Below are 22,167 nucleotides of genomic sequence, written 5' to 3' on the forward strand. Positions count from 1 at the left end.
GGAGAATTTAAAAAAACAACAATTACCGACATGCGACAGCGTCAACAGTCAGCCCGTCAAGCGTCAGTCGATTGTCAACATCCAGTACGATCAGACTCATTAGGTTAATTTTACAAAGATTATATACTTAGTTTTTATTTTTTCAAAAAGTACAACAAACAATTTTTTTAACAAAATGACAACATTAAAACAAGTTCCTCTCACATGTGGTGGCCATACCAGACCAGTCGTGCATTTGGATTTTAGTGACGTTACAAAAGACGGATACTATTTGATTTCGGCTTGCAAAGGTAAGTTAGGAGTTTTCATACTTGCATACATTCGGGGTGGCCTTTTGCCTTGGCCCAGATGTAGGTGGAAGACCTGCTTGTGATCTTATTATACATTTGTGCACTTTATTCTGACAGATGTTAGTTATCGATAATTGGAAAGGTGCTTTTTATTTTTTCTTATTAGATTGTATGTTATGTCCGCAACAATTCATTCTATGCATGGTTTGACCTTCTCTTTCCGGACATGCAGGAAACACCTTGAAGTTCCGTTCAAGTTTCCTGGCGGCGCCTGTTTGCCTTGATCACAAGTTGTGCTCTTTATTTACATCTGTGATACGATAACAAGTTTCAACCTATAGGCCATTTCGTAATTGTTGTAGGGTCAACTAATTGTTGCTTTCCTGTACTTTGTGTTGACATTTCACTCACATAAGCTAGGTCACCTTGTTGTTGGACTTTGAAGGTTTTTTAAAGCACTTGACATTAATGATTCTTGTATAGTTTTTGCAAGCATGAAATAACTTTCATTTAACAATAGCATAAGGAAAATGTGTCATGAGTCCTTGCTTCTTACAAAACTTAAATCCACAGTGAGGGTTATTCTTTTATTCTGTTTTTATTCAGCTGATGATAAAATATATTTAAACATATGAGTAGTCAGATTCTGTTTAGAGCTTATGAACAAAGTTCATCTAATGATGTCTAAGTATATGTTTGTTTCTAAATTGATATGAATATGTATAAGACCATTATAAGTTCTGATTAAAGGCTATAAATACAATGATTGACAAGATTATTGTGTATGAATAATGTATTTGTAATGTATTTGTTCATAGATGGCAAACCCATGTTAAGGCAAGGTGAAACAGGTGACTGGATTGGAACATTTGAGGGTCATAAAGGTGCTGTGTGGGGTGTGGCCTTAACTCAAAATGCAAACTTGGCTGCTAGTGGAGCAGCAGATTTTTCAGGTACATGAAAAAAAAATTAACAATTCTAATTAAATAAACCCAATAACATATTCAATCAGAGGTACATTATGTTACATAAAAAAATGCCATGACTTAAATGATTTCTATTTCTATAGTTATATTTAATAATCAAGAGAAACACTATATAGAAAAATCAAACTTGCAATGTACAGTATAGCAAGCCTGATGGTAAATTTGTTTCTAAATACGGTTTTAGCAATTAGGAAACATATAAATATCCATACTGGCTGATAATTACAAATTGTTTTTATACTGATTTTAAATTTATGTTTTAGCAAAACTATGGGATGCTCGCTATGGAGATGTCATGCATACATTTGATCATGAACACATAGTGAAGAGTGTCAACTTTAATGCTGACGATACAATGTTGCTTACAGCAAGCAACGAGAAACTTATAAGAGTTTATGATCTCAATAAGCCTGACGCTGGTGGTAAGATTTGTTTTATAAGAGATTGTATAATGTAATCCAATAAGAAAAGTAGAATGTAGTAATGGATAGTAAATTGTTGAATACAAAGGAAGGAAAATTATTGTGATTCTTGCATTTTTAATAGATTATGTTTTTTTAAGGAAATGTTATTAAAAGATTGAAAAAATATGCAGAGTATGTTTTTGTTTATTATTTGCATGATCATTCAGTTGTTCTGTAAAAGAAGGATAATTGTAATTGTTGTTTTTTTGTTAAAAAAAAAACGTTTCAAAAATGTGTTTATTACCTATTATACTAACACATTTATTATGATTAAACCATGTTCTTTTCAGTTAAATAATTTTTAAAATTATACTTCAAAATATTTTAAACCAGTTTTGGTAACTTGTACAATTTTATTGAATCATATATCAAGGATTGTAAATAATTTTTGTATTTCTTATAATACAGGAGTATATTATTATTAAGAGTTGCAAAAGATACAGTATATAAAACAATTAATGACAATGTATGCATAATTCATATCTATCTAAATAGATTATTAATATTATCATTGCATTTGTAAACATGTAATTCAACATACAATGTTGAATATAAATAGTTATCAAGTTATTTATGTTTATGAGATACACATATACTTATATTAAATAGTAATATGTTTTTAATTAATACTTTCAGCCATTGAAAAAATCAGCGCACATTCAAACAGTATCAGGCATGCTGTTTTCTTGCACAATTCGAGAATTGTCAGTGTGAGCGATGATTTGACTATGCGCGTTTGGGACCGCAATAGTGGTCAGGTAAGTAGATTGTTTATCGTTAATTATTCTATTATTAATTTAAAAATGGTTTAATGCTTAATTTTTAGTATTTCGTCCATATATAAAAAAATATATATATTTAGCATTTTAAGCAAATTTATCAAAGTTGTAATGACTTATAATGTAGCTAAAATTCATCATTAATTGTTGTGTAGTTTTCTTTTCATCTTATGACAAAAATCTTTTAAGTAAAGTAGTTACTCAAACTTTAATCACAAACTCATATGTGTGAAATTATTATCGACATGAAAGTTGTGAATTTCCTAGTGATAATGAAGGCCAGTTACTATAATTATTATTTATATTTTACAGGAAGTACAAAAAGTGGAGTTTCCTACAACTCCAAACAGTTTAGAGTTGTCCCGTGATGGAGCAGTCTTGACAGTGGCACATGGTATGTTATTGTTTTTACCTAATTTAGAATATTTATTTTATTTCCATATATGTACCTATAAAATGCCATTGCCATCTATGGCATAAGTTCCGGAAATTCTGCAGTTTTGTTCCTATTTATGATGGTTTCTTTTATTTTTATTATTAATTATTATTATATTTGTTAGTGCACTATTTATTGAGGAGGCTATACAAGAGGAAATGTATGTGTTGTATTATTTAATCACTCTAAGGGCCGATTTTTCAATCCTCAGTTAAAAATTGTTCTTTGAATATTATATTGTACAACCATTTCAAAAATGTGTGGCTTACCCGTAATATGGCAGTTTACAGGTGACATTTTTATATTGTTGTGTAATATTATATTGAACGGATAAGGTTCAACCAAGGATTGAAAAATAGGAACAGAGTAGCGATGTATAATATTGCCAAAATATTCCTTTTCAGAACAGACGAAGTTGCCTGTATCATTAAATAATAATTTTCTTATGTTCTAATTTCAAGGTACCAACGTATCATTCTATTCCTCGGATACGATGCGAAAGATGCGCGAATTCCCCGTGCCCACGAAATGTTACTCTGCCTCGTTGGCGCCAAGTAGAGCTACTTTCGTCTGTGGAGGGGAAGATCTCAAAGTTTACAAATTTGACTATAATACTGGAACTGAGCTTGGTAAGAAATCTATTTATATAAAATTCGTGCTATTTACATCACTTATAAGTCAAGAATCTGTAATGTACCGTAATCTACTGAAAAATAATGCACTAAATTGCAAGCAGTAATGTAACGGTTCGCAAATTTCTTCTAATATATCAAGAATTTTGTTATAGTTAGTAGTGTCAGTGGAGTATTTTTCATTGAATGCCAAAACTACCGTATAAATTATTTTATTTTGCTGATGAAAAAAATGTGTGCTTAATTGTGTCCATTCAGTATCTTAGTGGTAGGTGGGCCGCCGTATCTTAAAAATGGCAATGCCTTTTTACACATAATTAGCTTAGGAGGTTGAATAATTAATTAATAACCTTATGAAGGTTTAAAATTCTAAACATAAATAAGATTAAAAAGTGTTCTTCATACGCGCTACTAGGTGTAGGAGTAGAATTCCATTAAAATATCTGCAAATTGGATATAGACATACGAATGCTCGTATATTCTTACTAAGTTACTATTTTATTTCGATTTAAATTATAAGTGAATTTTGTTGACGAGATTGAGGAATTGATCTATTTCCGTAATTGTTCAAAGTTTGGACTGTCGTAATATTTACATAAAAAAAACATGTTTATTCTATTATAACAGACTTGTTGTTTACAAAGTTTTTGATGGAAAACCAATTCATTAATTTAATTAGACAAATGTACAAATACACTTATATTCATGTTTTTATATATAGATTTATCTATTTCATTATTTCACCATGAAATTCACCATCAAATTCAACCGTATCATAATCAGAATAGGTACATATATGTTATTGCGTGGTAGTGCGTGTATTTTTTTTTATTTCATATAGATTTTATGCATTTATAAATTAACGTTCCCTATATTAATTATAATTGTTGTGCCATTTCATAATCCTCCATCCACGCAATTGTCTTAACAGGGCCTTTAAACAAACGTCAGTATCGCCAAGGAATAGAAACTGCTAATAGTACCAACGACTACGACGATCACGAACAATAAAAACAAATTCCAATCTTGCCGAAATTTGTTCAAAATAAAATATTAAAATCTTCCGTCATTCTGGTACTCGGAAAAAAAAATTCGAGGTCAATTAATAAAAAATAGGTTATTTGCGATTTTCGTCGAGTCGGTAAGTTTATCATACAATCACCTGCAAAAAAAATTGTAGATCATAAAATTATCTATAAAAAGGTCAAATACATTTTTTTCTAGGAGCCACCGTTTCTACGAAAAGCCTTTTATCCATTGATCTCGAAAAAAAATTTTCCAAACACCAATACGACAGGAAATTCTTATATTTCATTTTTAATTGTGTTTTGCACAATTTTATTTAATTTCGATTGGATGAAAATTTTGTTCGTGGTCGTCATCATCGTTGGTAGGGTGACCGAATCCTTAGGCAAAGCATCATACGCTTATGTCAATTTGTATCGATAGCGTATTCTATTCCTTAGCGTTATTCTATTCTCTGACATTAGTCTCGGCCTGCAGGTGATACTTACGAAATATTTGCTTAACGTCTTTAATACGAGCCTTCAAATAATCTAATATAATAATTATATTGTAAACAAATAACTTGACATCACGAAAGTGTATCTTTGAAATTAAAACTCCCGCGCTAAAAAATTTAATAGGGTATTCATACATGCTAATACTACGTTTGGTACAGAGTCGAACAAAGGTCACTTCGGGCCGGTGCACTGCGTGCGGTGGTCTCCCGACGGGGAGCTGTACGCGACGGGCTCGGAGGACGGCACGGTGCGGCTGTGGCAGGCCGTGCCGGGCCGCGCCTACGGGCTGTGGCGCCGCACCAACGAGCCCGCGCCGCTAGCGAACGGGTTCAAGGAGGTCGCCGCCAACTGACACAGCTCGGATGTAAGTTGTTGCTTCAAATTATGTGTCTTCTTTCGTCTATTATCCTACTTTTTAATTATCCAAGATGAGTTTCATCCTTCTGTCTACGTTATTGTCTTTCCCTATTCAAAATATCTTGCTTATAGCAGTTTCAAATATTTTCCACGTGACTATCGCCCCCTTTTTTGCGTGACTATCCAACCCGTTCATCATACTGTTATAACATTATGAAGTTTATTTTGTTTGATGAGCTAAGTACTTACCTATTTTTATATTAAACTCCCTGTTAATCAAATCAGAGTTTGTGGCACTTTAAAGTTAAATTTGGTATGCATATAAACTATTCTCAAACCTCATATTCGTACTTGGAAACATACCGTACCTTATTACATTTTTTTATATACCTCAATAGTGCACTATCATAATAATTTCAGGCATACCAGAGCCAAACTATGTACATTTACTTACCTTAATTTATAATATTTACTACTTTAAAACTTATTTTCAGAGTGACGAGGAGCAGTAATTGTGCAATCGGATCGGATCGTTTGATTTTGGCGAATGTAGACATTTGTCACCAAGTTAAGTGCTAAAAACATTAGTGCGGGTTGACAATCGAGACTCTTAACAATATGAAATTGTGTTTGTGTTGTTACTTTATTTTATGCAACATCACTTTTATACTCAATGAACTATATTTATTGTAAAAAAGAAACTTAATAGACTTGATAATATTATGAAACGAAATAAAGTGTTTTTAAATACATGTTTATGATTTTTACTTACAATTCTTCTCCCCAGCATGTTAAAAAAGAAGTGGTAAAGAAATTAAACAGACGGATATTTTACTTATTTTTTTATTATAAAACTAAAATTGTACAAAAATTACATTAACTTAACACTAAACACAAATAGTACGCCATTAAGTATATTACAAAAATAATTTATACAATCCTAACTAGGCAGTGAAAATGTTTTTATTCTAAAACCTACCATTATTCTTTCACTGGTTGTACAATAAATGGTAACATGGGCTGGTAGCTATAGTTCCTTTGAGGTGTTATAATGTTTTCAATTAAAGCTTACAATGGCTGAAATGCTCTTACAAATTGGTTCTTTTTTAATATTACCTTTTTGGTTCTTTATAAGTTACAACTTATTCATAATTTTTGTGATCACTAATAATTAAATTATAATTAAGTTAATTTGAACTTGAGTATCGTAAAAAAAAAGAAGAAATAGTTTAAATATGTAGAATGAAACAAATTACAAGGGAATTTTTTAAAACATTTTTGGTGGTCTTTATACATGGGTGTAGTGTTTGTGCTTATTTTAATGACTTTTAATAGATAACTTATAATAACAACACATAACATTAATGGACTGCAATGAACATTCATTTATTTGTTTTTATTACAATGCAAAGTGACAAAATGGATTTCACTACATCTTTCAACATTGAAAGTGGTACGCAAAATTTACTCTTTAACTGCAATTTAAATTATATGTCTTTTGAAAAATACTTTTGGATGGCAAACTTAATAAAAAAAGGTTTTGACTATCAGAACCTTCTTAAAATATATATCCATATCACAGAACAGTAAAGTAGATAGAAGTGTGATGTGGGCGTGGCCCACGTGTCAATGATAAGTTTAGATCACCTAACTTGCTCTCAGTTGTGCGCAGAAAAATATTCGAGTCGGTTGTCAGCTGTCAAACCTTTTTTCCATATTTATTCATTAATTAGGACGTGTTGTTCGGTATAAAGAGTGCAAAAATGATAGCAGACGAAATAATATCAGCAATGAAGGCATTTCATACCGTCGGTAAGTCTTATTTTAATTTATTTTAATTATATTTTATGTTATAACTTCGCTTGTCGTAATTTGTCAAAATTGTATACAAATATCTAGTCAAAATGAACCTTAATCCATAAGAAATTAGTACTATTATAGATTGAACAGCAAACAAGACTTTCTGGAATATTATTGCAATAAACAAACGAATGTCGCTTTAGTGATGCTTGTGGTGCATATCTACAGTATCGATACTTTAGAAAAGACAAACATTATAAATATTAAATTTTATTTTATTTTTCCTTAGCTTTCATTTGTCTAATTTATTTATAGATTTCCCAAAGAGGCTAATTTAAAAGAGAAATGGATAAATGCAACGTGACGAGTTAACTGGATGCCGAACAGTACTAAGCGGTCTAACAAAGGCCACCGATACATCAAACCTACAGCAGTTCCAAGATTTAAAATAATGCATATTTTCTGTTTGTATTTTGTAAATATAGATTTATACTATTCTATTCCGTTTTTTATTTAATAATAATAATATAAAAAGACGTACTTAGTAGTAATAAACATACTCCAAAATGTGACGCATTATACTATACTCATATAAAAGAAAGAAAAAAAAACACAAAAAATATTTATTTGTGAATTATCGATAACAAGGCTGACATCCCTCAGAGCATAGCATCAGACAAATATCAAGTTAATGTCATTAATGTTGAGTGACACAAATTTCAACCTTATCTCTATGTGTTGCGTTTCAAATTTATATCTATCGAAAACTAACGCCCTCTGTTGTGGAGTAGCTGAATGTTTTCGAATTTGGAATTTCTGTGCAATGAGAAACAAAACAGCTAATATACCTAGGGATGTTATACTAAAATAAACCGTAACATGGTGCGTTAGGGTACATATTGAAATGCTGAATTTATAACCTAAGTCAGTTTTTACTCAAATTAAGCTGTCCAATCAAAGGCATAGTTTACTTGTAGTGTACTGTATAACCATCGGTTTAAATGTGTGGGTTTGGCGACACTGGTTTTCATACTAATTAGACATTACAGCACTTCTATATGTTTTTACTGTTCTGTGATCCATATCTATTTATATTTTATTAAGTACATACATTAACGTTTATAACAACCATTTAACCATCTTTATTAATGACAATTATGATAATGAGATGATACTTTGTTCAATTCCAATTGGAATTCTTAATACTAGGCAGTCATGGAGTGCCTATTATTAAATTTAATACAATAGAGTTATACCTTAGTGTAGATTTAACCCATTGACCACCGTAAGGCCCGATCGGGGCGCGACACAATAGATTTTCTATTGTGTCTGTGATTCCGAGGACTGATGGATTAATATCGTTTATTGAAAGGACTTAAATTAAATTTAATAGTGAATGATAAAAATATATTGTATTTGCGTACTAAATCCACACTAAGGCTCACAATAGTTTACGTCCTGGCCGTAATGTAGAGACCAGGTTCATTTCTCAACACGAGTATAAATTTGGTTGATACATTCATTTACTAGATGAAGTATTTTGTATCGTAATACAATTTACAATGAAAATTATGGCTATCCAAGAAAAGGAACGACCCTTTTTTTGCACGTCCATATTTTTCAGTCATCTATAATTTTTATTGCTCGCTTGGTATACGACTCGTTATCTCTCCCTACAACAATACAAATTCGCTATAAACGTCGAGCGTGTTGCGCCTCCGCAAGTTTACCCCTCTTACATACCTACAATAATAATTAATTGGGGGATCAATAATTATTGTAGGTAGGTAAGAGGGGGGCGTAATGACATACAACATATAACAATATTACCGCGCTACAACAACTCACTATCCTCTCTCTCCTAAAACAACTCATCACTACAATAACTTACCTATAAACGGCGTCAGATCAGGAAAGTTAAAGCTCAACGTTGGTCATCTAATCGTTCTTGATAGTACAGCCCTGCACTGCGCGGTTCGCACGTCGTCACAAGTCTAATCACGCGACAAATACGCGTACAACTCACTGTCCCTCTCTCTACAATAACCAATCCCCCCCTCCTCTAGAACAACTTTCCTCCTATTTCTCCACACACATATTATTACGAAACATGTTGCTCTCCTTTCTCTATAATAACTGAGCCTACAACAACCTCCTATATAACCCCCCCCCCCCCCTTCTACAACATTGACTTAGCTAATGTTGTAATCACTTAGCTATAAACGGCGTCAGATCAGGAAAGTTAAAGCTCAAGGTGGGTCGTCTAGCAGCTCGTGGTGGCGCGGCCCCGCACTGCGCGGTGCACACGTCGTCCCGTTGTATCGCGTCGCGCGGCCACTCGCGGGACAGTTGGGCGCAGTCGGTTATACGGAGGGATGCACATTGCGCCTGGGGAAAAGACATGAATAAAAAAAAACGATTTATAAAAAGTGTCAGAAGTGAAACTTCTTTGATTCTAAGATACCAAAATCATAGCTATGACTTTGAAATTTCTGATGATTACGTCTATCATAAGAAATGTAAATATCTATACGTAACATGGTGTATGTTACCCTCTACATTTCTTATAGCCGGGTCCATACAGAACGTAAGCAATTGCTGGCTATAATTGGCATATACATAATAAATAATATGCAATATGCAGGCTGGATATAGAGTTAAAAAATGCATAGGTATACATACGACATAATATTATCATCATCGGTAACAACCTACATTGTAATTATTATACTTGAGAATTAGACAGACATAATAATGGCGAAATTATAGTGTGCGTCCACACTGAATGCGCGGTGGCGGCGGCCTAGGCGGGCGCGACCAGCGGGCGCTCGCGGTGGCCACACCGACGCGCGAGATCAAGTAGCGGTTCGACGTTTTTCGGGTGTTGCAAACTTTGGACGATTTGCTATTTTTACTGGACAGTCCGATTTTGAGATGAGATCATTATAGAAGTTGTACACGAAATAAATAAAACAGAGGAATAACGGGTGAATCTTATATGAAGAATTGAGATTATACCCTACAAAATTACTGTGGTGTATATAAGTGTTTTAGATTGAATCGCACTTATAAATAAAGAAGTTTCACTTCAACAATTAAGTATTTACCGCTATTTTACGAAAAACAATAAAGGATATAATATAAGAAGTCGAGCGACAAGACCGAACTGGTTTGATACCCCCGCCGTCCGCGCATTGGGTCGCTTGCTGACTAGGCCCGTAGTGTGGCCAGAACGCGCGGACAGAAGCGTTTGAAAACTACGCGCGCTGGCTCGCTCATTACCGTCGCACTAGGCTTCCGCCATAGTCATTTCAATGTGGACGCAAAGGCGCGTTTCATACGTTTGATATTTCGCGCCCGCCGTCGCAACCGCGCTAGGCTCGCAGTGTGGACCTGCACATAGACTTTATTATTGTGGTAACGACCTAGACATGACATAAAAAAAATATAATGATATTGTTAGACATTAATTTGTAGATAACAGCAATTATGGAATTCGAAACCTATTGCATTTATGTTGGTGTATCTGCAATAAATTCAAACTAAAGACATTGTAATGTAGTCATTTAACATCTAAGTTTGGACAGTTATATTGAACATTATCCCCTACAACATAAGATGCATATTCACCGTTATTTAATCGGTATTAATCGGTAGTAAATGTTAAAATATGAAAAGACGATTCGCAAGTGCTTCTAAAAGAAGTCTAATTGAATAAATGTTTGAGTTTGACTTTATAAGAAAAGGATTATGACGACTCGGTTGGCGCAGTGGTAAGTAACTGCCTACTGAACCGACGGTCCCGGGTTCGATCCCCGGTCAGGGCAAATATTTGTGTGATGAACACAATTATTTGTTCTTGGGTCTGGGTGTTATTATCTACTTATATATGTATTTATTAAAATATATTATATATTTTATCGTCGCCTAGTACCCACAACACAAGCCTTAATTGAGCTTACTGTGGGACTAGGTCGATTTGTGTAATAATGTCCTATAATATTTATTTATTTATTTATCTATTTATTACCGACTAGACAGAGTTATTTTGAACCTTATCCCCTACAACATAAGCACATACCCCTTCAGCGGTACAAATACACGAAGTACAAGGCGACGGGAAAGCGGAATCCCCGAGAGGTACAGCTCGGCCTGCGATCAGACAGCCTTGCGCTGAGTTCTCGCGCCACGCTGAGAGATCCAGCTTGGGTAATGATGCGCAGGATACGCGGGGGTTTCTGAAATATTTGAAGTAGAATTATTGAAGTGAATTCTTTATCGGGGTTGGAAAAAAATTGAGTGCAACATTTTTTCGTTACGCGTGACATTTTTCCGTTACGCGCCATTTTTTCTTATCCCTACCACGCGTGATTCGACGTATTTCCTTAAAGTTGCATATAGTAAATTATTTTTTGAAAAATAAGGTCATACAGAAGTTTCACTTCGTACGTGTGTACACTAGTACACGCACAAATTTTTTTATTTAACTATTGAGTAGCTGAATATGGTTAGATATATTATTTAAGACTAGTAGTACACGATAGTTGAATGATTTTGAAATGTAAATGATGAAATCTTTGTGTAACTTTGTTAAGATTAGGTTAACGTCCGTACTTAAAAATGCGTGTAACAAGTTTTTGAGCGTGTATGTTTGGTTGTGTTTTGTGTATACTAAATTGTGTAAATGATTTTTTAATATTGCAATAAAAACTTATTTCACGTAACCATGGCATTCCACTTAAAACACATGTTCATCTACGTGTGTGTCATGTGTGTATAGGTATGTTAATCGGGTTTTTTTTAAATAATAAGTCTACCTAATTACAAATGCCCATAATAGAAAATAACTTACAAGAAGTTGCTAGGTAAGTCAAAAGCAGCACGTTGAATGTCGGACAGAATATCGAAGTTTTCACAAAGGATCTTAGACAGCGTTGTCTTCTTGATCTCAGCCAATTGTTGTTCAGTGAATCGAGCCGCTGGATTGTCGTTTTCGAACCTATAAAATGAAGAAAATTTTTAAAAAGTTGTTGTAAAAAAGGGAAATTTAGCTTACATTTCATACTGACATAGGATACTCTAAATTATAATATCTTTATATAACAATAAAAATATCTCTCGTACGAGATATTTTTAATGATTTGCAGTAGATTACTCAATGACCTTAGTGCAATTTCTACACAATTAATTAAAAAAAAAAAAACAAAATTTATATATCTTTTCGTGTTCTTTTTATAGGTATAATACCTATTTCTCAAGATTTCCGAAGCGATCGCACTTCAGTTGTCGGAATCTAATATTGACGTATTTTTTTTCAATTTGCTTCTTCAATGTACGAATGAATATTCTCCCATAATTTTCTAAAAACTTACCAGAATCTATCGCACTTCCTCAACTGCCTGAACTGTATAGCAATAATACAGGCGAAAGTGGGTCCCACGAGCCCGCCCTGTAATGGCCGCTCGCTCATACCACCAGGGAATAGGTCAATGTCGTCCACCGTGGGGTATATGCGTTTGAACCTAGGATAAAAACATAATATTAAGACATTGAAAATCTTGGCATAATAACATTATAATATTTAGAGATTTGAAAAGAAATAGTAGAAAAAATTCGATCATACACCGTTAGTACACCGACACATTCGCGTGCGGCAGCGAAACTACGAAAAATCTGTCAGTAGTATGGCAGGATTTCGCATATGATATGTCTCACTCTAGCACATAGATAGATGAAATAGTTGCGTCCTTGTCAGTATTGTTTCGCAAGGATCTGCGAAATGGCCATTACACAGACGCATTGCGAAAAAGTTGCGAAAACATTGCTGTGTACTAACGTTCCGCAGATATTTCGCTACGCAGTAGTTTCGCAGAGATTTGCTGCCGCACGCGAATGCGTAGGTGTACTAACGGCGTAGCGGGAGTAGAACGAGGTGACGTCACAGACCATGATCTATCATCCTAAACAACCAATAATCTTGTAGCTTGTTATAAGGGAAAATGGGAATAAAATATATGAACATCTTTTCCTTGTAGATGCTACATATTATTAAAATAAAGATATAAATACTTGTTACCTGGCAATAACTTCATCCGGTATTTCCCTGGACAAATCTTCAAACGTAGTAGCTCTCTTCAAGTTACATAATGCTCTATAATTATTATAACTCGGTATTCCATGGTCTCTAGCTCTTTGGATATTGAGAGCAACTAAATCGATACCAGAGAAGGGAATTTTGCGGTCTTCGAACAAATGGTTAGTGACTTCTCCTGTAATGAACTGGTCGAGCGTTTCCATTGGTGTTGAGACTAGACCACGGATCAACTCATCTACCATTGGTGGATGCTGGGGAGAAAAAATATGTTAGAAAAGGGAATTCTAATAAAAAATAACTTTATATAAGAAATAAGAAATAACTTTATTGACATAAATAAATAGGTACAGCTTATATATGAATCCATATGCTCCTGAATTAGTTAAATACTGTGTAAATAATAGCTGTCGTACATGAAATTCTGGAAATGATTTTGGCTTTGAGTTCTGTTTTATTTGCGGGCGAGTATTATTTGTAAAATAGGATGTTGTGTTAATCATGAGGTTTAGATCAGAATCAAATTGATATTTTTTGTGTTAATAATCAGAAGGAAAATATTGGCTTTGCGTTTAAAAAAAAATAACATAATTATAGACATATTTTCTACAATAGGTATGCTAAACTTTTTTATGTTTTAGCTGCTAATTTTCTCTTTGATCGGACAGTTTTTTTTGAATTACCCAAAAGGCTAACAAAATTTCTAATAGTCTCAATGAACCAATAACTAGCTTGCAGCAAACTTTCAATTGATTAAAAAATATATTTTTACTTACGTTCATAAACATATCAGTCCTGAAGAAACCGTCACGTAGTAGAATGGGCGGGTCCACGGGTTGGTAAGTGGGAGATAATCTGGGAAGGTGCGGTCGGAGCAACGAGTGACCGAATCTGAAGGAAGCTGCTGCGAACTCTGTCACTATGGATGGGTTGCAGGTTGGCGAGTATTCCTTGTAGTAGCCTGAAATAATGTATGGTTAGAGCAGATTTTCTTAGAAGACTATAACTAACTGTTGAAGTTAGCATAATGATTAAAGTTTTTTTTTTCAATACTTATTATTATTTTTTTGTGTGCTATTGGTATTCTTGCGGAAGACTTATTTGTAACGCGGATAATAATTAATATGATAAAGAAGAAGAAGAAAAGAAATAAAAATTTATTTTCAAGAAACAGGTACAGCATTATGTTCAGACCCTGATGCACATGTATATGGTACGAAAATCCTTAACGCAGTACAATACTAACAACTTATAAATTGTAGTTTTTGATAAATTTCAATGTATTAATTACCTTTTACTTATTCTAATTGCATGTCTCTATAATTACATACAATAAAACATTCAAAATATGTTTTGAAACAGCAAAAGACAAGAAAATTACGCGATCTATTATAACCCTCTTATAATGATGGATAGTTATCAATTCACTCACCAGATGGCAACAGTTTCAATCCATACAAGTTCACAGCGTTCCAAGACAGCAATCTCGGCAAGAACTCATTATAAATAATATGTGTGAATTCCGCAGCCAATATCCTACGAGTATGTTCGAACAAGAGATCTGCGTCCCAATGCGGGTTGACTCCTCTCAGGCCTTCGACTATACGGTTGTGTTCGCGGAGGAATATTGTGTGGAGCGCTGTGAGACCGGGCTGTTCGGATGCTCGACCGTCACCTGGAAATATATAAATATATTAGAAAAAGAGATAGCTTGGAAATTATTCTGTGGAAGATATAAGATAATCCTTACTAATATTATAAATGCGAAAGTAACTCTGTCTGTCTGTCTGTTACTCAATCACGCCTAAACTACTCAACCAATTTGCTTGAAATTTGGTATGGAGATATTTTGATACCCGAGAAAGGACATAGGCTACCTTTTATTGCGAAATATGGACCACGGGCGAAGCCGGGGCGGACCACTAGTTGAAATATAAAATAATGCAGAAGTATTAAATAACGTCGAAACGTTCTGTTTGATGTTATTTGCTTTTCTAATCTACTAGAACGCAATTCTTTATATTATTTTGTGTTGTTAAATATTTGTATTCAATGATGGATAAGTCATGAATATAAAAAAACTTAATAATTGCCCAAAAAATGATATATTTTGTGGATAAAAATTTTGAAAAAAAAAGCTCTGTAATTTTTATTTCCATACGCGAATTTTATAAAATATTTTTTTACTATCCAAAAGCACAACAATAACAAATTATTCCATATTTCACAAACTCACCAGCAATAAAACAGAAGCCGCTAGCCGCTTTACACTCCGGATGGTTATCAGTTCTCGGCAATAAGTCCTTGCCATTTAACGGGCTAGCCGTTGCATTTAGACGGCCATTGAAACCGCGTAACTTGCGTACAATACAAGGGTTCTCTCCGTATACCACTGATGCGTCTATGAACGCCGTGTTTTGGTTCACTTGTTCACGGGGTCCTGGAATATAAAAGAATAAGTATCATAAGTATTGGATCAGTGTAAGTGGGTGAATTTTTTCGCCTGAGAAAATAAGAAGCTGTTATATATATAATGGTGGAAAATTATCCTACAAACAACGACATGTAAATAAGATGCTTTGCTACATTATCAAATCAGAATAATTCAAATTAATTTTCAAACTTCGCTATATCATTACAAAGAGAATTAAAAATGGTATAAAAAGAAAATACCAGATTGTTTTTCCTTCTTTTTTCAGAAAAATTGTTTCTTGTGATATAATTAAAATTTCTTGCGATTACAGTAAGGCAAGGTAAGATTACAGTAAGTTATCATATAAAAAACAAAGTCATTTACGTGGCATATTATTCTTACCAAGTTGTTGCTGTCCAGGTAAACTTCTCATGAAGGGGAAGCATAATCTCTCCCCTGAGGTAATATTAACTTCGGGGTAGTAATGATCACCCCGCGGCACTGGGAAGGGGTTGCATTCCGGGTGTACTGTACGGGGCGAGTCGCAGGAACGACAGTCGGGGATTGATTCGTGGAAACCTAGAAAATAATGGTTTAGGGTGAATTATATAAGGAAGTAAAATTATGTTTTTCTGATTTTTTGGGAAAGTCTGGTTGTTTCGTTCAGATATTTTCCGTCGTTTCTAACGTTCGTTCTATGATACATAGAAATGAAGTTTAAGTTCTGTTAGAGAGTGACCAATACAGCGACTTAAACGTATTATTTAGCAATTGAATATTTTTTAACGGACATAAATACTAGATGATGGATTTAAATGAGCAGAGCCTTTGTTCCTAAGGATCTCGTCTTATTATATATAGGCATTAGTACATTAAGGGTGCTTTTCCACCAATAATGTGCGAGGATGTCTAGCTTTATTTAATTTGAAGTTTGAAGCGATACTATTGGTTATTTACAAACTCATTACCCGCTACGTATCGCATATTATTTGTGGAAAAGCACCCCGAGTCTTGTGACCTTTTTTCTAAATCAATGGAAGTTAGAATTCATAGCTTATGTAACTGATGTGAGAAAATAAACTCTTTTTTATTTTATTATTATTTATTTATAGTTACCTTTGTGAATGGGAGTCATAGTAAGTTCGTGATCAAGGAACTGAGCAAACTGCATCACCATAAGCGTGTATCTTGTATGCAAATTGGAGATATCAGGATGTATCACAGTTGATACAATACGAGGTGAAGGTAATGGTGTTCCGGTTACAGCGTTGATTCTGGGACGGCTTACACCTGGGAAAATAATAAAATTCATTTTAAATAAAGACAATTTTAAAAGTACATTAAATAAATGTTTTGAACGCATAAGCAGTTTCAAACAAATAAGTGGAAACTATTTATTAATATCAGACAGAAGGAACAATTTTGTAGAGAACATTTAATTGTTAGACAATAATTAAAGACATGTTATACTTTGTAGTTTGTAAAGAATTTTGTTACTGTGGTTCATAGTGTATTGCAAAGTAATAAACTATGAATATTATCGACTCTACTTATATGCCCAAAGTCTGTATTAGAAATATCGTGAAAAAACTTACCATCTTCATACACCGGTGGCAGCAGTCTCGCGAAAGTTGTCAAACTTTTGCCCAAATTGGGGTTCCGTAGGTTATTACAATAACCCGTATATGTTCGGAACGGACTATTAGCGTCACAGGAGCCAGCATCATCACATTGAGGTTCTATTACAGGTCCCAATTGATCTTGGTTAAGAAGACTACTGACATCTACTGATTGTAGGGAATCTACGAATTCGTTGGATGACCCGAAACCTATGGAGTCGTCGAAGATTTGACGCTTGCGACGGCGACTGAAACAGATTTTTTTAAGAAATAGTGATATTTTAGGGTGTTAAATTTTTACATTTATTATTAAACGCATGTAATAACAACTACTGCACCATCTTTTAGGAAATTGAAAGCATTGAATGGATTTTGTTTTGAAATATATATCTTGCTACTATAAAGTCGTATTTTTAACTAACGAAAAATAAATAACACAACCTTTAAGTGTACTGCTGTGTAAAAGATGTTAAATAATTTTGTAATGAATTAATATTTCTACCTATGTAAAGTTTCGAATAAAATAAATTCTTATCAGCGAGAAATCCATACTAATATTATAAATGCGAAAGTAACTCTGTCTGTCTGTCTGTTACACAATCTCGCCTAAACTACGGAACCAATTTGCATGAAATTTGGTATGGAGATATTTTGATACCCGAGAAAGGACATAGGCTACCTTTTGTTGCGAAATATGTACCACGGGCGAAGCCGGGGCGGACCTCTAGTTATGTATAAAGCTAATATTAACTTTAACGTTTATGACATTAAATAACTCTATATGTGCACGTTTATCATTTCTGATAAATAAATAAAACAATACTAACAGGATATAGTGTAATTTGCAAGTACTATATTGTATAATAAAGTGATTTATTTAAACGAGTTTTATAACACAATTTACATACGTCATATTCTTAGATATTAATAAACCACTATGCGTATATCTCATATTTAAGTTTAATTAGCTCTTCCTATAAATTTACCAGATAAATAAAATAAAATTTAAGTTTTATTTCTTTTACTCACCCATTAATAGAATTAAGAAGTTCGTTAGTAGCAAACTCAAAGAAGAGCGAAGTATTGGCAAGTTTCAGAGCATATTTGTTTGCTTTAGAGAAAGATGCAGCTGTTCCTACTGGCGATTTGGGGTCGGCTCCACCCTCTGAAATAATTTTTCATTAAATTTTGACCTTAATTTTGACATTAAAAACAAATAAGATCATTAAGTGATATTGATAATTATAATAATAGATAGATACTGATAAGGGTATTTTTTTGTATCATGCGTAGTTAGATTTTTTTAATTGGTAGTTTAAATAGAAATAAAAAGTAAAATTCGCTGACATCGAGACACTAACTGAATCGATTAAGAAGTTTTCATGACTTTCGTTATTTTTTCATGACGTTCATTACTTACATACCTATTCTACAAACTTCTCAATGCTGTTATAACATAGCTGTTATAATAGCTATTGGAACATGATTTCCACTATATATGCTACAGTTACATGAATTATTTATCGATATTTTTATGTGTAATCCACACTTCTATTATTTTTACATACAAAAATCGACTGATTTCTAGAACAATCCACTCACGTGACTCCCAAAGCATGTACTCTAACTTCTTCCTATCAGCCATCTCTTGCTTAGCTTTCTCTAAAGCCGCTGATAACATATCCTGTGACAGTCGTTCGGCGGCTCTCGCGCCGCTGTCGTCCTTCCACGCGGATAGTTCTAGCTGGTTGTGCTGGGAACAGTGTTGGCCTGCGTTCCTGGGTAAAAACAAGGAAAAAATGAAATTATTATTGAAAAAAAAGACGGGTTGCACTCCGGGAGTGCCGGCAGAAGTGAAAACTTGATTATTAACATTGAGCATGTTTTATATCCATCCGTCTTACGCTTTTTTGATCAGGTCACGTGTCCTGACGCGAGTTTAAGATTTTATACCCATTACAGAAAAAGTGCTCAACGCCGCTAAAGAAGTTTTGACTTCAAAAAAATCTTCTTGAAGTGATTTTAGCAATAACAGTAATGCAAAAAATACATAAAATAAGTATAATGCATCAAAATTAAAAAAAAAATGTTCAATCTGCATTTAAATTATGAACTTTATTTATAGTTAGGTTACCCTATTATTTGACAGGCTGGATATTCATTCACCAGTATAAAGTGAAAAATAGAAAAAAAAAATGTGTGCGTGTACTAGAGTACACACGTAAGAAGTGAAACTTCTTTATGTCCTTATTTTTTAAAAAATAATTTACTATATACAATATTAAAGAAATACGTTAGTCACACGCTCGTCGCTACCTATTTAAATATTTACACCGGCCGCTGCTGCAACTCGCTCGCTTCGCTCGCTCGGCTCGTGCGGTAGTTCAAAAGTTAACCTAAGATGCTCGTCGCTTCGCTCCTCGCTACCTATTTGAATATTTACGCCGGCCACTGCCGTTTTCAGCTTATAAAGGATTTCGACTTAGGCGGATAATTTTGATTGGACAGAGAGTTTGAGGTTTATTCTTATAAATTTTGAATTCATAAAATTATAATTGAACACCTGACACCAATCAAGCAAACACGTGTTTACGTGAGTCATAGATTTATTATCGTATACTCCTAAAATGTTTTCTAAGAAACAATAGTGTACTTACATTGTCGTCACGTTCTTAAAGTCGGTAACTTATTTTTGTTCGAACAATAGAGGTAATAAATTCCTAATGATCAAGTTGTAAAGGTTGTAAAATAAAAAATATTCTATATTAAAACGTATATATAATATGTGCGTCATTAATTTCTGACTGTTTCGAAATTTGGTGCAAAATAAAATAGTGTGTAAATAAAATTTGTAAAAAATCAATAAAATAAAACAATTGAGTAAAGATCTATAGGCATATTATGTATGTATTTATACAAGATACTAGCGACCCGCCCCGGCTTCGCACGGGTGCAATGCTGATACTAAATACACTACAGAAAATCTTTATAAAAACATAGCGGCCCGGCCGGCCGGTACCGCCGCAAACGGTACGTCCCGCAATTTTTAAATCTATAATATCTTCGAAAATATTCACTTAAAACATACGGTGTAAGGGCCATATAGATCTATATTAAATGAACAATGTATTCAAGGTATTTAATTGGTTAAGGATTAATGCTGTATTGGTTAAAATCGATTCGAAAATTAGCCATTATTTGTCGTAAAAAGTAAATGATAAAAAAGTTATTGTGGGTTATCCATAATAGATAGACATATGCCATCGCGGACTTTTCTGTAGACCTTTTCAATGTGTACAATACTTAGTACATTATTTTGATAAAACTCGTACGGTTCAGCCTGCGTTTGCAATGTAAGCGGAAAAAATGTAATTATTTACGACATCACATTAGAAACCTCAAAAATAACAGTACTTCTCCACTATTTAATGGATGTTATTATACATATAAACCTTCCTCTTGAATCACTCTATCTATTAAAAAAAACCGCATCAAAATCCGTTGCGTAGTTTCAAAGATTTAAGCGTACAAAGGGACATAGGGACATAGGGAAATAGGGACAGAGAATGCGACTTTGTTTTATACTATGTAGTGATGTATATTATATATTTATACAGGGAACTTCTCAACGTGTTATCTATGAAATTATACTTTTACTCAATTGTTTAATTTTATTTACACACTGTTTTATTTTGCACCAAATCTCGAAACAGTCAGAAATTAATGACGCACATAGTACATAATATATACGTATATTAAGACAGAGGTTAAGCTTAAATAACTTTAAAAATAAATAACATGATCACGCCCACGTGTTGGTGTTTTAAAAAATTCAATCATAAACTGAGAATAACTGTAAATATTTTAGAATTAGAAAAATAAATATGTACCACAATAACATTCAAGTATTAGAAAAAATTTATACATAATTCCACCCACGTGCTAGTGTAGGTATCTATACATATTATCTATACATATTATAATAAAATTGAAAAAATTGAAAAATACAATCAAAAAGTGAGGTTAATTTTAAATAACTTAGAAAAATAAATACCATAATTACACCTAAGTATTAGAAAAAGATATGTAATTACTTACTTTTTTTTTAAATTCACTGGAATTAGAATAATTAAAATAAACACTTTGATTGTGCTGATCACTTTAATATAATATTATCACGTCACCATAGAGCGTTGGAAATAAATACGAGTGCAATAGAAAAACGGTCAAGTAAAGTGGTAGGACGTACGTTAAAACGATACGATATCCCTACTCCGCTGGAGAAAGTATACGTCGAATCACGCGTGGTAGGGATAAGAAAAAAAATGTCACGAGTACGGCGTAACGCAAAAATGTAACGCGCGCGGCGTAACGCAAAAAATGTAACGCGCGCGGCGTAACGCAAAAAATGTCTCACAAAATTTTTGTGCACCCCCGATAAAGAAGTTTCACTTCAAAAATGTTTAAAATCGTAGTAAATCGTGTCTATGTAAGAGTAAAAACCTTGAAAAAGTTTTCATTTTTTTTTTCAAATATTATTATAGAACTCACAAGTAAGGATCCTCCTTGACAAATGCCTTAGGTTGTATGCCTTTGAGCAGTTCATCGTTGGCACAGAGTAATCCCGCCAGAGAGACCTTCCTGATAGCTCCTAACTGTTCCGGCGAGAAAGACGACGGTGGAATGTCGTTTTCGTACCAGAATCTGAAAAAAAAATAGATTTAAGAACTGCAGTTTCTATGTTTTATATTAAAAAAAAAACGCTTTTATTAGCATC

The 22,167-nt window shown here is 33.5% G+C and overlaps 2 protein-coding genes and 1 long non-coding RNA gene across 3 annotated transcripts in view; 2 read left to right on the forward strand and 1 right to left on the reverse strand.

Moving 5' to 3' along the window:
* The window catches only part of LOC149486596 (uncharacterized), a 275,063-nt gene that overhangs the window by 225,640 nt on the left and 27,256 nt on the right, over positions 1-22,167 (reverse strand). The window contains exons 11-24 of the mRNA XM_089698256.1: positions 21,942-22,094; positions 18,993-19,168; positions 18,420-18,555; positions 17,367-17,638; positions 16,888-17,061; positions 16,174-16,350; positions 15,595-15,798; positions 14,791-15,033; positions 14,135-14,319; positions 13,344-13,612; positions 12,640-12,789; positions 12,120-12,266; positions 11,349-11,505; positions 9,476-9,655 (exon numbers count right to left, since the gene is read on the reverse strand). Coding sequence (XP_089554382.1) covers positions 9,476-9,655; positions 11,349-11,505; positions 12,120-12,266; positions 12,640-12,789; positions 13,344-13,612; positions 14,135-14,319; positions 14,791-15,033; positions 15,595-15,798; positions 16,174-16,350; positions 16,888-17,061; positions 17,367-17,638; positions 18,420-18,555; positions 18,993-19,168; positions 21,942-22,094 — 2,623 coding nt within the window. The remainder of the gene's footprint in view (positions 1-9,475; positions 9,656-11,348; positions 11,506-12,119; positions 12,267-12,639; positions 12,790-13,343; positions 13,613-14,134; positions 14,320-14,790; positions 15,034-15,594; positions 15,799-16,173; positions 16,351-16,887; positions 17,062-17,366; positions 17,639-18,419; positions 18,556-18,992; positions 19,169-21,941; positions 22,095-22,167) is intronic.
* wmd (serine-threonine kinase receptor-associated protein wmd) lies at positions 49-6,221 on the forward strand. The gene is made up of 8 exons (XM_089698309.1): positions 49-290; positions 1,109-1,243; positions 1,540-1,698; positions 2,377-2,498; positions 2,832-2,913; positions 3,417-3,584; positions 5,269-5,474; positions 5,962-6,221. The coding sequence occupies exons 1-7, from the start codon at positions 176-178 to the stop codon at positions 5,460-5,462; spliced, it is 975 nt and encodes a 324-aa protein (XP_089554435.1). The 5' UTR covers positions 49-175; the 3' UTR covers positions 5,463-5,474; positions 5,962-6,221.
* LOC149486607 (uncharacterized) lies at positions 7,065-7,767 on the forward strand. Its single transcript, XR_016315967.1, has 2 exons — positions 7,065-7,279; positions 7,583-7,767. It is a non-coding gene; the product is annotated as an uncharacterized LOC149486607 (long non-coding RNA).

Source organism: Colias philodice, chromosome 8, assembly GCF_061535455.1.
Source record: "Colias philodice isolate Cphi_HAF_F1 chromosome 8, ilColPhil1 Martin Lab GWU primary, whole genome shotgun sequence".
NCBI classification, from domain to species: Eukaryota; Metazoa; Arthropoda; class Insecta; order Lepidoptera; family Pieridae; genus Colias; species Colias philodice.